This window comes from Zootermopsis nevadensis, unplaced genomic scaffold (assembly GCF_977971745.1).
Source record: "Zootermopsis nevadensis isolate Lab colony 2312 unplaced genomic scaffold, Znev_1.0 Znev_ptg000020l, whole genome shotgun sequence".
In the NCBI taxonomy this organism is placed as follows: domain Eukaryota; kingdom Metazoa; phylum Arthropoda; class Insecta; order Blattodea; family Termopsidae; genus Zootermopsis; species Zootermopsis nevadensis.
In genome coordinates, this window is record NW_028259152.1 from 6,390,848 (window position 1) to 6,406,710 (window position 15,863).

The 15,863-nt window shown below is 38.1% G+C and overlaps 1 protein-coding gene across 7 annotated transcripts in view; it reads left to right on the forward strand.

Annotated features, from left to right (window-relative positions):
- Positions 1-337: 337 nt before the first annotated feature.
- The window catches only part of LOC110827699 (Molecule interacting with CasL), a 68,392-nt gene continuing 52,866 nt past the window's right edge, over positions 338-15,863 (forward strand). For 4 of the 7 annotated variants that reach the window (XM_087352131.1, XM_087352136.1, XM_087352135.1 and 1 more), the window contains exons 1-6: positions 338-492; positions 11,634-11,728; positions 13,362-13,575; positions 14,115-14,216; positions 15,165-15,372; positions 15,470-15,586. In XM_087352131.1, coding sequence (XP_087208257.1) covers positions 13,405-13,575; positions 14,115-14,216; positions 15,165-15,372; positions 15,470-15,586 — 598 coding nt within the window. In that variant the 5' untranslated portion in view covers positions 338-492; positions 11,634-11,728; positions 13,362-13,404. Of the gene's footprint in view, positions 493-4,685; positions 4,776-5,275; positions 5,430-11,633; positions 11,729-13,361; positions 13,576-14,114; positions 14,217-15,164; positions 15,373-15,469; positions 15,587-15,863 lie in introns of those variants that run through there. The other 3 variants (XM_087352132.1, XM_087352133.1, XM_087352134.1) reach the window with 3 other exon arrangements.

The window sequence follows — 15,863 nt, forward strand, 5'->3', positions numbered from 1 at the left end:
CGAAATAAGTTCTGAACTTGTGGTATGACATGTTCAACTTTCTTTGGTTTAGCCCAAAGAAGAACCTATGGAATGGAAATAAACTCTAATTCTAGCTCATATCTTTATTTGTTATGGTGAGAACAATGTAAAATAAATAACATTAATAAAGCAAATATTTAAGAGTGTATAATAAAAATGAAGCTATTTGTTTCTGCTTGTTAAGTATAGAAATTTTTGTATGTCTTTGTTTTTAATAATTAGTTATGTATACTGCCAACTGATGGCGAGTCTGGGTGCAAGACAGTTTTCCATAACATGTTTATTATTTCAGTGGTTATTCGTCACTATTTTTTTTCTCTCCATGTAACCAGTGATTTAGTTAGTCTTGTTTCTCGAAGTAGTGTGAATTGTGCTGCGTTCATTAATGGCTAGAATTTGTTGATTACTTTGTATAAACCATGAAATAGTGCTCATAATTGAGATTCTTCAGAATTGTGTACACAAAATAACGTATGTATTACTGTTTCTTTTCTAAACTGCATTCTAATTATTTTCTTTGTTACTCTTGTCAATGCCAGAGCAGTAGAGCACATTTGTGCTTATGGTTTTCAATGGTATTTTATAGTTTATGTTTTATTGAATTTGTGGTTTTTCGTTTAAATGGACTGGAAAAATAAATGTAATTTGTAATCTACACGTTTATATTATTGAGGGTCCTGTCGCATTTCTGTTTAATAATAAGCCATTGAATATTTTGACCTTTCCTGCTTGACGGCATTGTCAGTAGTGACTGACATTGTAATGATATCGAAGTTTGTCAGTAAATCGCTAAATATCGTACGAGACGTCAAAAATGAGTTCAGACGCCTCACATGACTTTCGAACAGCAGTAATGTAAACATTTAACAGTAATACGTAAAGCTTGTGAGCAAGGAAACGTTATGGTTTAATTGATTGGATCTGTTGGGCACAAACTGTTCGAAGGGTTTTGGTAGTTCGTACACTCGTAACATGAGGGAACAACATACTGACATTAAATGTGTGAGTAAAACTGAATGTCATTATGAATTTGCAATGCATATGTTTTTTGAAGGATTAAGCGAGGTTATCTTGCAAATATATTGATGATGTGAATTAGTACAAATTATTATTAAAGTTGTGAGGTGTGAGGTGCTTAAAGCAGTGAAGACAACAGTTTTCTTCTGGGCTTGGACAATGAAATGTCATTAAAGTTGATTTTGAACTATTTTACACAGGATTTTGCAAGAGTTCAATATATTTCTCAAGTGCTGTTCTTGTATTTGTATATTGTAGCTCTGTGTGCTTCGAATGCTTTAAATTAGATTTATATGTATTTTAATTTTTTACTGATGAACTTCAGTGAACTGTGATTCAGTTCAGTGCATGGAGGCAGTCATATTTAATCAGACATTGAAAGAAGATTTGTATATTATCTGTGTAGAAGTGGTGTCAGCATTGTTTAAAGTTCATAAAAGATCTGTTCTTTTCTGTTATATTCATCATCTTCATTTTCTTCATGCATGCGAAAGTAATAGTAGCTGAATTTCTGTGTCCAGGTGTTTTGGTGGTTTCATTTACATTGATGAAAAAGGATGGAGTCTCAATTTTATGAAACTATTAAAATATTAGCTAAGGTCCCATTATACCAGTGCGGGGCATGGATATAATGTGTACTCATTTGGAGAGGCAACTGGCTGTTGACTGTACTGATATAAGTTTTGATTTACTGATTTGTGAGCTTTAATTAGTTTAATATTTTCTTGTTAGAATGCATTGATTCAGTACTGTTGAATCAAAATTATACTGTTGTCTTTATTCTGTTCCAATTTAATGCAGCCGACAGTATCACAACTCAAGTGCTGTAAGTAATGCAGAACTTGTGTTATGTCTTGCCAGTACTAATTATGGATGTGATGCATATTAATATTGACAATGAAGATTGCTGTCTTCTGGTTATTGCGCCATATAGTGTGGCAGATTTCCACCAATGTTTCAGAGGTGTTACTGCCTCTGCCCTGATGACAGAGGCAGTATGACATCTGAAATGTTGGTGGAAATCTGCCGGACTACACAGCGCAATAACCCAGAAGACAGCAATCTTCAGACTCGCCACTGTGAAAACCTGAAATCATACATATTAATATTGTTTTGCATGTATTATGGTAACTTCCACAGTTTAGGAAGGACATTTGGATGGTTCAGCATGATCATAGTTTGTTATTTTGCAATAGAATGTAGAATGAAGGATTAGGTTAACAAAGTGAATACTACATATTTTTGATACGAAAATTATGTTGGTTTAAGGTTAGACAAGGCAGCAATCCATATTATTTGAAGGTTTATTTTTGAATCATAATGCATTAAGCTTCAGCTTGAAATTATATATATATTTGTTTGTGTATTTTGAGTTAGTTAACCAGTATTACTCCGGCCGCAGTGGCCACATGGTCTGAGGCATGGACCTCATGCACCTGGCCGCTGAAACCGTGGGTTCGAGTCCCACTCAAGGCATGAATGTTTGTCCACGTCCCCTCTCTTCCAGTCTGTTGGATACAGACTGGCCATGGAAGGCAAGGCAAAACCACTGTGGTATCTTTGCAAGAAACAACCCCAAAATGGGGTTGCTAACCAATCCTAGGATTGATAACCAAAAAAAACCAGTATTACACTTTGCCATTATTTTAAGTTCACAAGGAGAGACCATCTGATTTGGGTTAAGGATTTCAGTGAAAATGATATCAGTGGAAAGTAAATTGAATAGAGAGGAACCTATTTTTCTTTTTTTGCAAACAGTCCTTAGTTTCTGAAGTATAGGATTCTAAATTTTTCCATTTGGTAAGTGTAAAGTTGACTAATTTTCAAGTGAGGCATGGTAGCCAAGGTGATAAGGTTGTGGACTTGTTAAGTGGGTGTCAAGGTTTGATCCCATATGCATTTGAATATTTTTTTCTCTTTTGCTCCAGTAAACATTCTAGAAACTATAAAAAGTCCTGTATATAAATTTTATATGTTTGTAATACTGATAGAATCACCCATGTCAACTTGATGAAGTTTCAGGGACCATCTTTATCACCATCATCAGGGTATATGACGTAGCAGTGGAAGCCAGCTGTCTTTTATCTATACGTGCCTTGGGCCCATGTTTGGATCTGTCCCACATAGACCATGCTGCACTCTCAGGGCACAGTATACCCCTGAAATTTAGAACCAGATTTTCTTTTTCAGTTTAAGCATTCTGGAAAAGGGCCTGTGTAGTTTAGCATCAGTTGGTATCACTTTGTTAGGGGTGGGGGGGGGCATTAACTGGGCTTGTCCCCAGGGGTATCAGTGTCCAGAAGACTTCTAGTTACTCGGGGGGGGAGGGCAAAGCCCATTGGGGACTGTCCAGGTTATCTGGAGGTCTACTCTCTACCAGAGCATCAGCAATTTGGGGGGGGGGGGGTCCCCCCAGCCCAGTGAAGGCAAGGCTAAGGAATGACAATAACAATTGGAACAACTGTAACAGTAGGAATGGGGATAGGAATAACAAAAAAGTAAGATCAGTAATAATAGGATTAACAATAATGGTGGGTTCCCTTTGTAGTGAAGCTGTTACCTCCAATCATGCACGTTGCCTACCTCCAAGTGAAATGCAATTGATAGGCAGACATACAGGCTAGAGCATAAAGAACATCCAATAAATTAATGGTGGCTTCTGCATTTTTTGCCATTTCACCCATTTCTTCACAATCTAGTGTGAGGTAAGGGCATCTCATGGGCCCGTCCATATGTCTGTCTGTCGAGTTTTTTGACGTAAATACGTCTATAAGGAAGGGTCATTCGGCAAAAACGAAAAAGTGTAACAATGGTTACCTAGGGAACGTCGTCTGTTTACTCGGCATTATTGTTACCTACGAAACGTCGTCTGTTTACTCGGCATTATTGTTACCTACGAAACGTCGTCTGTTTACTCGGCATTATTGTTACCTACGAAACGTCATCTGTTTATCAACAAATAGATACATTACCTTACCTTACATTACAATACATTACCTTACCTTACCTTACATTACATTACATTACATTCATCTACCACAGACCCATCTTAAGCGTAACTAATTCAAGTTGAATAAGCAATGTCTTAATCACACTTTACTCAATTGTAAAGCATGTATAAAGGAAATATTTAGAATAAAGCCAATATATAAACTTCCTTTCCGTATAGACGTATTTACGTCAAATTCTCCGGAACCGTGGTTCCACTGACAACTTTTTTTTGCTGTGAACTAGGGAACCCGCATGACCCTGCGTCATTGGAACACATTGTTGCAACAGTGGGATCTGTGGTCATTGAACACATTGTTTCAACAGTGGGAATCTGAGCCATTGTCAAAACATATTTTTTGCAAAAATGTCAGGTCATTGTACTCCTCGCCAAATATAATTAGATTAATGAAGTAAAGAAGGATGAGATGGGCAGGGCATGTAGCCTGCATGAAAGAGATGAGGAATGCATAGTTTTGATGGGCAAACCAGAAAGAAAGATGTAGGTAGGAGGATAATATTTTAATGGACCTGAGAGAAATAGGATGGGGTGGTATGGACTGGATTAATCTGGCTTACAACAATGAACTCGTCACATCGCAACAACGACCTAGGATACCATTGTTGTCTTTAATAAATAAATATACCGTGAACGACATACGGAGATGTGAGCATAAACGCAGGTGGTGTACAAAGTTACTTGTGACTTGGAGGTTAAATAGAACTTTGTTAATGAAACCTCTGAATGGGTTTGTAGCTATGTGATTAGTTTGTAACATTATTTTTAACGGCATTGTCAAAGTTTCGATATGTTATGTTTTGGTGGTAGGAATTTAACATCAGGTCTACAAATAGGATTGTCAAGGCGTGGTGGAGAAGTGGGGCACCCTGCCATGGACACTTGTGTATTATTGTGTGATATTGAGACGTTTCATATCAAAGCATAATTAGATTATTGCTCTGAAATAACGTGCAAGATCTACAGATTTATAAAGGATAATGCCTATCAGATATAATGGTTCGTCGTGACAGTTGCTAGGGTCAGTTCAGTGACACCGAAGTTAAGATATGTATTGTGGCGTGGTGCCCAATCTCAGCACGAGCTATCGTGGTGTCTACCACAATGCGTGCAGAATATCCGCCACTGATTACAGACAGCAATTGCTTTCGAACTTATGAGCTGGTCACGGTTAATTGTAACACTTCCAGTGATTCACCATTTTTCTGTCCTTATTTCGAAAATTTGCAGGAAGTTTATTTGGTTTGAGAATCGTCTAGGCTACCACTTCTTGCCATTCCTGTGTCGGCACGCTTGGCTAGTGCTTGTACTGTATGCAAACAGTGACTGACGTCAGACTTTTTTCGAGAACGTCACAGGAAACATTTGCATTTTACCAGCATCGGTAAGGCTAAGTTGCTGCATTTAATCTAGAATTTAATGAACTGTCTTGCGACTGTCCGAACGTTTTACTTGAGATGATTTTTTAGTAATTTGTCGTGCTTATTCAGTTTTAACGTGAACGATTTACACTATATAAGTATTATTATACAAGGGGTTCCGAAATTTTAAATAGCTAATGATTCTCTTCAGAAGAACAATGACAAGTAAATTTATCTGGTTGATTTACTGATGTAATGTAGAAATGTCGTAACAGCACTTCTTAAACTTGATTTAACGTTTAGTTTGTGCAAATGGGTCTTGATTTTACAGTTATTTATTTCTAAGTACCGGAACGTTTTTCAATGTGTTGAAGTGCTTGAATAACAGTCAAAATGTGTGAAACTAACATGTCGACCACCAACAACTCATGCCAAATTTAGTGCCAAATAGAGACCGAATCCGTTTATTGAATTGGTCACGTTGTGTGGGATATGTGCCACCCCCACAGAGTAGTGTAACATCTCCAGTTAAAATTTTGATGCTGCTGTAACGACGTAGAAGCAACTGTAATGTGGTTGAGGACGTGAGGTGGAAACTAAAATAAACCTAGCCTCAGTTAGCTGGAGGGCTTGACTAATATAAACCGTCCCGAGGTAAGGGAACCAAAATGACATTGAATGTTTTCGGTTTCGCTATTGTAACATACAAGAGACAGAATTAATGGCTGTCTGTAAATGTGATAGTGTTGCCGCCAGCTCGATCTCCTGTTAAAGTTTATCCATATTTTGATGTCCACGACCAGAATGAAATTCCTACGTTCGGGAAGAAATTAAGAACATATTAAATTCCCGGAATGACTGCTGCCATTCTGTTCAGAATGTCTTGTTCTTCCGTGTGGTACCTAAAACCCAATGATTAAAACACACAGGACTATAACTTCATCTATCGTTGTATGTGGGTGTAAAACTAGGTCTCTCACTTGAGGGGCAGAACATAGATTGTGGGCGTTTGATAGCTGGGTGCCGAGGAGGATATTTGGTCTGAAGAGGTATGAAATAACAGGAAGTTGGAGGAAGTAGCTAAGTGGGGAAGAACTCGCACTATTGACCAGATAGTTTGGAGGAGGATGAGATAAGATGGCTGTCTTCTGGGTTGTAGCGCCATGTTGGCTTCGTGTTAACCGCCGTGAGAACCTAAAGTTCACTGATTGAAAGAGACCGCCTCGGAAGGCTACAGTTGTACCATTTAAAGCACAACGCAACAACAGTTACGATACAAAATTTAAACCAGAAATAGGTTTACCCCGTGTTATTATACTCTCCCAACATCTTCCGTGACTCTCGAACAAGGTCATCCTGATTTATAGGCCTTTCGTGAAGCATTTATCAATGACAAGGAAGTACTGAGTAAGACAGTACACCGACTGGTAACAACATGTCGGAACACAGTAAAGGTTTGCGACAGGAAACGTCAGGCGTCAGATAGTGTTGACAAGCGAAGGATTGCTGGTTTCAACCTGATGAGTCGACGGCCCACACTGCGAATATAATTGCTTTACTGCGTGAGTTCTCTGGCGAGGGCAATGTTGGGTGTGCCCTTTGAAAACTGTGATCTTCAGGCTTCACTCCACCAGACGTCTGTATGTGGGGATGTCTCAAAGAAGGAGTTAATTCCAGTAACACACGGAGGAACGGAAGAACTCCCAGTTTCAAGCATTTGCCCAGAAACATTGCCTTCAGTACTTGGAAAGTATTTCTACAAGCGATGGCCGCAATACGGTCGAGAGGGGGATATTAAGAATGTACTATTATATTTCCGTTCCCTTATGAACGCTTCCCGGTCATGTAACGGAATCCGTCATTTAACGTGTTAAGGTATTTGAAATGAAATATTTATTCTATTTACTGTCAAAATAAATTATTTACGTCATTAATGGTCTGTTGGTTTACCGATCAGACATGATTATATGCGACGCCACTGCTGGCTGTTCCACCCATATCACAGTCCGTTACTGCCTATTCCTTCCGTTTCGTGCAGCGCTTTCTCTAGTCATCACGCGACACTCTTGAACTTCACAGTCAGCTGTGCGAGGCCAGAGACTGAAATTCCATAGGTCTTGCAATTATTGTAGAAAATAGGAGATGTTTCCAGTTTCTTCCACCATCAGCCAGAGGGTCACTCGTGAAAAGTCGGGATGCTGCATGTACAGGCCGACGTCACTTGTCAGTAATAGTCGAGACGACAATTTGGAAGCGCTAAAGTTAGCTAATGAATTGGTTTGTGAGCTTTAAACTCTGATTTTTACCTTTAAACCGAATTATATTAGAAATGAAGACCTTATTTAGGATTTGAGGTTTTCACTGCGGTGACTCTGAAATGTTGGTGGACTTGTACCAGACTGCAACAACCCAGAAGACAGCAATCTTCAAAGGTGCGCGACAGATGGTAAATGTGAAAAGTTATCTGTAGCTTAAGTGTCTGGGTTTGATATGGTCGATAACAGTATCGGAGAACACGTTTGTTCTCCGCTTTGATATGTAGGAAAGTATCTGATAGTGCATGAGGTGTGACAGTTAAAAAACCGGATCGAATCTTTAATATGAAGCGTGCTGAAAAAGTATTGCACTGCGCAGGGACTTGGATAAGATGAACGTGTTTTATGCTCAGGCATGGACACAATTCATTACATTGCTTCAGTAGTTCGTAAAAATCGTTGATGTCAGAATATTTTTGTCATGTGTCGATGCTAACGAGAACACAGAACAACGCACGTGGTTTCAATTTAGCTAAAGATCGGAAAGACTGCAAGTGAATATTATCAATTGGCACACAACAAAAACTGTTTGAGTCTGTAGGCTTGTATCTGATTTATTTTGCACAAACCTGCTGAACATTTTTAATTACGGGCTAATAAATATGGATAAACGGTTGACCCAGTAGAAATTCCCTTCTTTGCCAAGATTGGGGAGAAAGAATATTTGAATGGGGAAGCAAAAGCAAAATTATGCTGGTTATTTTCTTCGATTGTGCGGGTGTTGTGTACCATGAATATTGTCCACAAGGTCAAATTATTAATCAGCATTTAAGTTTATAAGTGCTGCCACGTGTACATGATATGGTGTGTCGTAGGCCTCAGACACGTTTCTACCCAGTCAACTGCGACAGTGTTTAGCCAAACACGGACGGTATTCCACAAGTGAGACAGTTTCCGCGTCCATCACATTCGGCTGTAGTCAGTCACTAACGTGATCTTTAATTTGATACCCATTCCAGTTCCTTGGCTGTGTCTAGAAACATAGCTAGAAATCGTTTTCTTAATTCCGTTCCTGCCTCTCATCACATTAAGTAGGATTGAGGTTCTAACGACGGTGAGTACGAAGATGGTTGTAGGGCCTTGTAGTCTTGTAGAAGTTTACCAACGTTTCAGAGGTTGTCTGGCAAAATTATGCCAGACCACACCTCGTTACAACCCAGAAGACAGCCGTCTTTATCATCACATTGTCATGAATATCTTTCAGGGCTCTCAAATTACGTCGTTTCAAGGATGTAAAACAGCGTTTTTCAACGATTGCGTTTATATAAGCGTTAGAAAATGTCAAGGCAGAGTGAGTGACTATTTGACTTAGAGGAACAAACTCATAAGGTATGATTTTCTTGGCATAAAACCGGCAGATCGCATGCTTGTAACATTTGATTTTGATATTCTATGTTTCGATTCTGCCTTTCAGATTTGGATGCTATTTTTCAGGGCCGTGTTTGAAGACCTATGTTTTCACCAACTATAATTTGTGCAGCGAAGAAATGCATGTGACGGCTTCACAAGCCTATAATTTATCGTTAACTTGATATCACGTGGACCTAATCTCCACCTCAACTTGATATGAGTATGGTCACACAGATACCTGCAGTTCGGCAGAAATAAGCGTGAGAAAAATTGAACCCCAAATGAGCTTGCAAAGTTTAAAAAATACAATTAGGAAAACCCTAGGTCTGATATCGTCGTTACTTGACTTAGATATTTACTGTTCGACAGTAATAATTGTGAGAAAATTGGAAAGATCGTTCAGTGATTTCACATTTGCTGCCTGCTGCAGTCGTTCCTGATACGTTCGTCTTCAGTTTCTCTCCCACCCAAATACCATTTTTAAATAGAAATCATTCCCATCTCAACACAGAAAAGATCAGCAGCCTACAGATCACGGTCTTGAGTATGTTCCTTGTTGAATCAATGAAGTACTTGAATGTTCAAAACGTCAGAGAATTTGGTTCAAGGCGGATGCACAGGCTAAAGATAGATTTCACGCTACTAGCAGTTGGATAATGCACAGATATTTTGTTCCTTGCAGTGTGACCTATAATTTAAGTCAAAGTTTGAATTGTTTATTATATTCAAAGGCTGTTATTCCCATTGCGTATTACAATTCTGTTTCGAAATTGTAGGCCAGTTTTAGTTCAAACCTTTGAACGGCCTGTAATTCGAATTTGTTCAAATTTCGTAATATCTGAGTGTCTGATGTCAGTAAAATGTTGAATGTAGTTGCTGTTTTATAAATCACAAATTTGTCCCTCTGCTTACACATCACGCCATTAAGATATGAGGGTGGAGTCGACGCGTTCTTACCGTCGGCACTAGATGAAGATTGGTAGTAACGTTTACGTACCGGTCGCAAGCTTTGCCTCTGAGGTAAAAGCCACCAGTAGAGTTTCCAGATCTAATCTGGACACAGTGGTGAAGAGACTCTCCCTGTCTTTGCCGAGAATTGAACTCCAGTCATGCATCCTGCAGCCAGCAAGTTATTTGGACTCATTTCTGATTCCACATATATTTATAATTTCAAATCAGAGTCGAGCAATTGTGAACGAGGAGAAATTGTTGTGCTGTGCAAACAGACTTTCACGAATCTGATACAGCGCAGGGAGCCATCTCTAAATTTAGGTGGCGTTTGGCCAGTAATAATTTAGTTTCGCATATTCTGACCCGATAATCTTCGTTTTATAGGTGGCATTGTGCAGTTTATGAGTGTTGTGACGACTTGTCAACGGGATATTGTTGGTCTGTTGTTTTTTTATGCAATTTCCGTAAACAGAGTCATTTTGTCTCTGACTTGTCGAGAATGTGTGATTGTACACGCAGTCACAACTCACATTATCCGATAATCTGTGAGTACGATGGACTAGCTAATAAGACTTGATTTTCTGAAGATGACATTCCTCCCCCTTCAAAACTGCTCTGTCACCGTTGTGTAGTTAAAAGTTGATAAAGTGAACTGCTAGTCCCTTCATGTATCACCCATTCGCTGTAGTGGTATTTTCCAACGCAGTAATAGTACGTACTGTAAAGTGTGTGAGTCCTGCACGAGCTTAAATTATCTTTGAAGCCAATGTTTACAAATTATAGCTTAGACACGTCACAGGCACTGATGATCATGAACATAGCCAACATGAAATTCGTAATCCCAACTTACGGCCGAATGGTTAGAATTCCTGCTTTGTATTCGGGAGGTCCTGGTTCCGATATCGGGCCCGCTATCCTCACTGAGGTTTTCATGGGTTACTTTGGTCCCTCCAGGCAATTTACTAAAATTTGGCAGGGGCTTCTTCCTTTCATGACTTTTCCAATTCATTGATCATTATTCGACGCTATATAGTCGGAACTACTGACACCGTCATTAAGCAGACCATAAAGCCATCAAATGCTAATCTGCTCTTTACATAATAATGACTTAATAACCATGTTGCTTCTTTTATGAAACGATCAGATGTTTATACAAAATATGTGAATATGTGTTTAATATAAGTTATATCAACACTTTAGAGCTCAGTGGTTAGCAATATGCCCCACCTTTGTAACACTCAGTAAGTTGTAGGATTTGAGGTTTTCACGGCGATGAGTTTGAAGATGGCTGTCATCTGGGTTGTTGCGCCGTGTGTCTGGTAAAAGTTTACCGACTTTTCAGAGGTCCGTACTGCCTCCATCATCAGGACGATGATGGACGCAGCAAGGACCTCTGAAATGTCGGTAAACTTTTACCAGACTACATGACGTAACAGCCCAGAAGACAGTCATCTTCACTCAGTAATTTGCATTCTCAGAAGCTGAAGTGTTTTTAGCAAAAATTTACTGAATTACCAACTTCCCAGAGTTGGTCGCTTCCTTCCGGGATAGTCTGTGTATATGTGTGTCTGTATATAATAGAAATGTTCCAAAGTTTATGCTTCTTTACAGGAACTGTGGGAGATTTCTAGAAGCTTGCAGGCTGCCCAATTAGAGGATGTCTACTCACTCTGCAGTGGACAGCCCCAGTCAGTGCCCCTATATTGGTAAGCCACATATCGAAGAGTAAAATGTTGAATGTTGCATGCAGTTTTGAAAATCTGTGTTCTGTTTTGGAGTTATTTATGTGCTGGAATATAGCTTTGAATTTTAGGGTGCTTTTCTTTGCCCACAACAAGGAAATCTCAGGGCCGATATTTGAACCCGGTCCTCCAGAATACGAAGCAGGAGTGTTAAGCACTGGGCCGGTTAGTTTCCTTTATTACCATAAATCTATAGGATCTGCCATCATTTTAAGACTTGACTGTGTCATCCTGTAAAATGATTTAAATCTATCATTCTCTGTATAACTTCCTGGGTACTATAAACTGCCAAGTTCACTGCTTTTGGTGAAGGACGTATGCATCCTGTATTTTCTCGTCGCTGTTTCCTTCGGTAATCTGTTCCATCAGAAAGCTAATAGGCCTCATCTGATGACATTTCGAATAGCGAAGTGTTGTGTGTAGTCATGAGTGGATCGTTTTCTTTGTGGTAGGGCCGTATTGTGTATTACCGTCATTGCGTCACCAGAGTGTAGTGCGAGAACGTTTCCACTTGCAACATGGTAAGTGTAGTATCTATGTTATATGCGTGTTGGATGTAAAGAAATAGCTCTAACGGTATAATTGACACAGTTTCTGCAATCAGTATGCACCAATGATACCTTTAAAGCAAATTTCGGAACGTATGTACCGCAAGCTTGTTCCATTGTTCCACCACATTGGACGAGGTCCAACGTGCAGGGAACTTTTCAACGTGAATAGGATAAAAATGGGATGCATATTCATGTTACGAAGCAGGCACATTGCACCGCCAGATTTCATTTACACGTGGGGGGTGGCAGAGTCTCAGAGATGGGAAAATACGTTATATAACATATTATCTTGCACAGGAATACGTACACGTTGTGACAGTGCATTCTGATAACTGGCTGTTATTGCTGCCATTTAAAATCCTTGAAGTCCGAAGGAGGAATTTGTTGTTGAGCAGGTTGCTTTACCTGAACTGGAACAGGGACAAGAATTACTTGAACGTGACTATCTTTTTGTGGTATTTTATTATATGTACTACTGCTGCTGCTGCTGCTGCTGCTGCTACCACCACCACCACCATCATCATGTCCTCTCCACATCTTCATTTTCATGGTCATTTCACCATATCTAAAGCTGCTGTTTTTGTATTCATGATGTTCTCGTTGCATAACATGGTCAGCTCAGTCTAAAATTGAATTCTGTAGTATTTCCTTTAAACATCTTAAGATCAAACTGTAAATTTACGGCTTCATTCCCTATTCTCTGTCTCTTGTGCATCTGAATCACTTGCAAAGAATTTCATATCAGCAGTATTGTACAGTTTCTCATATTTTGCCGTGATCAGTTTCAGTTCTCTGTTGTTATTGTTATAAACTTGGCTTACAAATATTTCTCAGCTGCTAATTTTGTTGTGTCATTTTTTATTCTCTTATTTTCCAAGGTTTTATCTGAGTAACAAAGATTGTCATTGCATCTCAATTCCCCACTTAATACAAAATAAAATCCCAATATGAACATAATGAAGGTACAGTTTGAAGAGCTCAGCTTCCCCCCCCCCCCCCCCCATATTTATTTGCATGTGGTTTTTATTTTATTTTTCTGAATTCAGGTTTGCTGATTATCACAGTACAGAGGTAATTTCCCCCTAAATTATGGAGGATAGGAAACAACCTGTCCCTCAAGAAATTGCTCTTGCATCAGATGTGTTTGATCAGTTCTGCAGTTCCTCTACACTGAAAGGCATCTTAGGTCATCACAGACAGCTGTGTGAACTTCTACGCATCAAGCCTACAGTCTTCCCTCATTTCTACCCGAAACTGAAGGTGAGATTTCTGATTTGATTTGATTTTAATTTTTGTATGAACTAGTAGTGCCTGTTTGCATAAAGTCTGCAGGATCAGTGTAATTAGACTCAAATTGGTAGCAGTAAGATGATTAAAACAAAATGCATGCCACTGTACTAGAAGAAGTTGTAAGGCTAGTCTTGAAACATGCTTAAATCATATGTACAAGCATCTACTCATGTTTTTCTTAATTATTGCATGTTCTCATTAATTTATAGTAAAATATTATATACTTTTGAATAATATAATATCTGAATACAGAAAGTATGTTGAAAACCGAATCTAACAACTTTTTAATAATGATATATTGAATTACATGACAAACTGAACTGTGTTACCTGCCCTCATGGAATAGACTGAGGTTATGTGTTTTGAGTGTATATGGGCCTTTGTTCTTTTGATTATCTTTCACATGTGTGTTTATATTGCAGTTTTTATGTATCATTTTATTTTATGTAAATAAAAGAGGCACCAAATGTATAACGGAAATTCATTATTTATGGTTTATTTTCGTACAGGCAAAACTCCGCTCTTGGAAAGCACAAGCTCTTTGGGCAAAATTTGACAAGCGAGCTAGTCACAAATGTTACAACAGAGGTAAAGCTTGTCCAAATACTCGAGTAAGTATGAACTAAATTTCGTATGTTATGTACTTCACTAGGGCAACAAAATGTAATCTCAGTTCTTTCATTCAGTGGCTATGTTGTGGTAGATGGTGTTAAAAACTGTCATTAGTATACATCAGATTTTTATGCACTAGTAACTGACAAAATGTGTATTCATCTGTGTTGTAAGAATTACAAAGAATGTCATCTCAAAAGGTAAAAGTATATGTACTTAACATAACATACATAAGTTGATGATAATGTCTCCCTATATAGGTTCTTATCTTCAAATTTTTTCTGACCTTAATTTGTCTTGCAGTATGTTACATTGTATTTTTATATGTTTTGTAGAAGCGTTGCAGTAGCAAGAAGGTTGCATTTTCTGTTTTATTAATGTTTTTCTTTAGGTACTGAATTTTTTAATTGCTGCTACATGGTACTTGTATTTGAATGTTGTTTCAGTTGATACATTTTCTGTCATTAAATTTGTTTTCTGTGTGGTTGGCAAAGTGTAACATCACAATAAATGCTGTGTTTTCTATTATTTCTAGTCCACTGTGTTAAATTTTGTTGCTTGACTTGATTTTCAAAATGTTAATAAAAATAACTGCAAGAGTGAAAATATGTACTTCCAGATCTTTGCACTATTCTTAACTGAAAATTGTTTATACTCTGTTATGTTAGTGGCTTAATGTTGACAAATGGCCTGCAGTAAAAGGAACAATATGTCAGTGGGGTATACAGTGCTGTTGAAATGTGTTTTTTAAGTAGTATCTTAGCTTTTTCTCTCATTTTTGATTTCTAGTGCTTATAGTGTGTGTGTGTGCGCTGATGTTCAGATTGATTGTACTCATATTTTTTCTAGTATTTTGATACATTGAAGGTAAATAACAGCATACTGCCATAAGGTAAACAAAAGTGTTGATAGTATGAACTCTTGAATCATAGTTTTGTTGGCTGTAGGTTCTTATTATTGGAGCTGGACCATGTGGCCTTCGTACTGCTATAGAGGCACAGTTGTTGGGAGCAAAGGTTGTGATAGTGGAAAAGCGTGATCGTATCTCCCGGAACAATGTACTTCATCTATGGCCCTTTGTAATTCAAGATCTTAGAGCTCTTGGTGCTAAGAAATTCTTTGGAAAATTCTGTGCTGGTGCTATTGATCATATCAGTAAGTATGTCATTAGAAATTGTGGTGTTTTCATGGTGTCATAAATAAAAATAAATTAAAGCTTATTTATATACCTTTTTGTTTGTTCTTTGAATAGGTATTAGACAACTTCAGTGCATTCTTCTGAAAGTAGCCCTTATCTTGGGAGTCGAAATCCATGAAGGAGTCAGTTTTGAACATTTGCTTCCTCCACCTGATGCACAGTCAGATGAAAGTATGTATAAAAAAAATTAATGCTGTTTTAAATGTATTTATTGTATTGTAAAACAAATACCACTTATTTTATGTTTCGTAAACTATTGTCTTCTAATAGTCAATTTACTTGATGGAATTTGGCATTTACCAGCAATATAGACACTACTTAAAAAATGTCCATTTGATTTGCATCTCTGCGTCTGAGTACACATATTAAAGGAAACTAATGTATGTATGTGTGCTTTTTTTTACCTTACTATTTGATACAAAAGAGAAATAAATAATTTGTTTTTAAG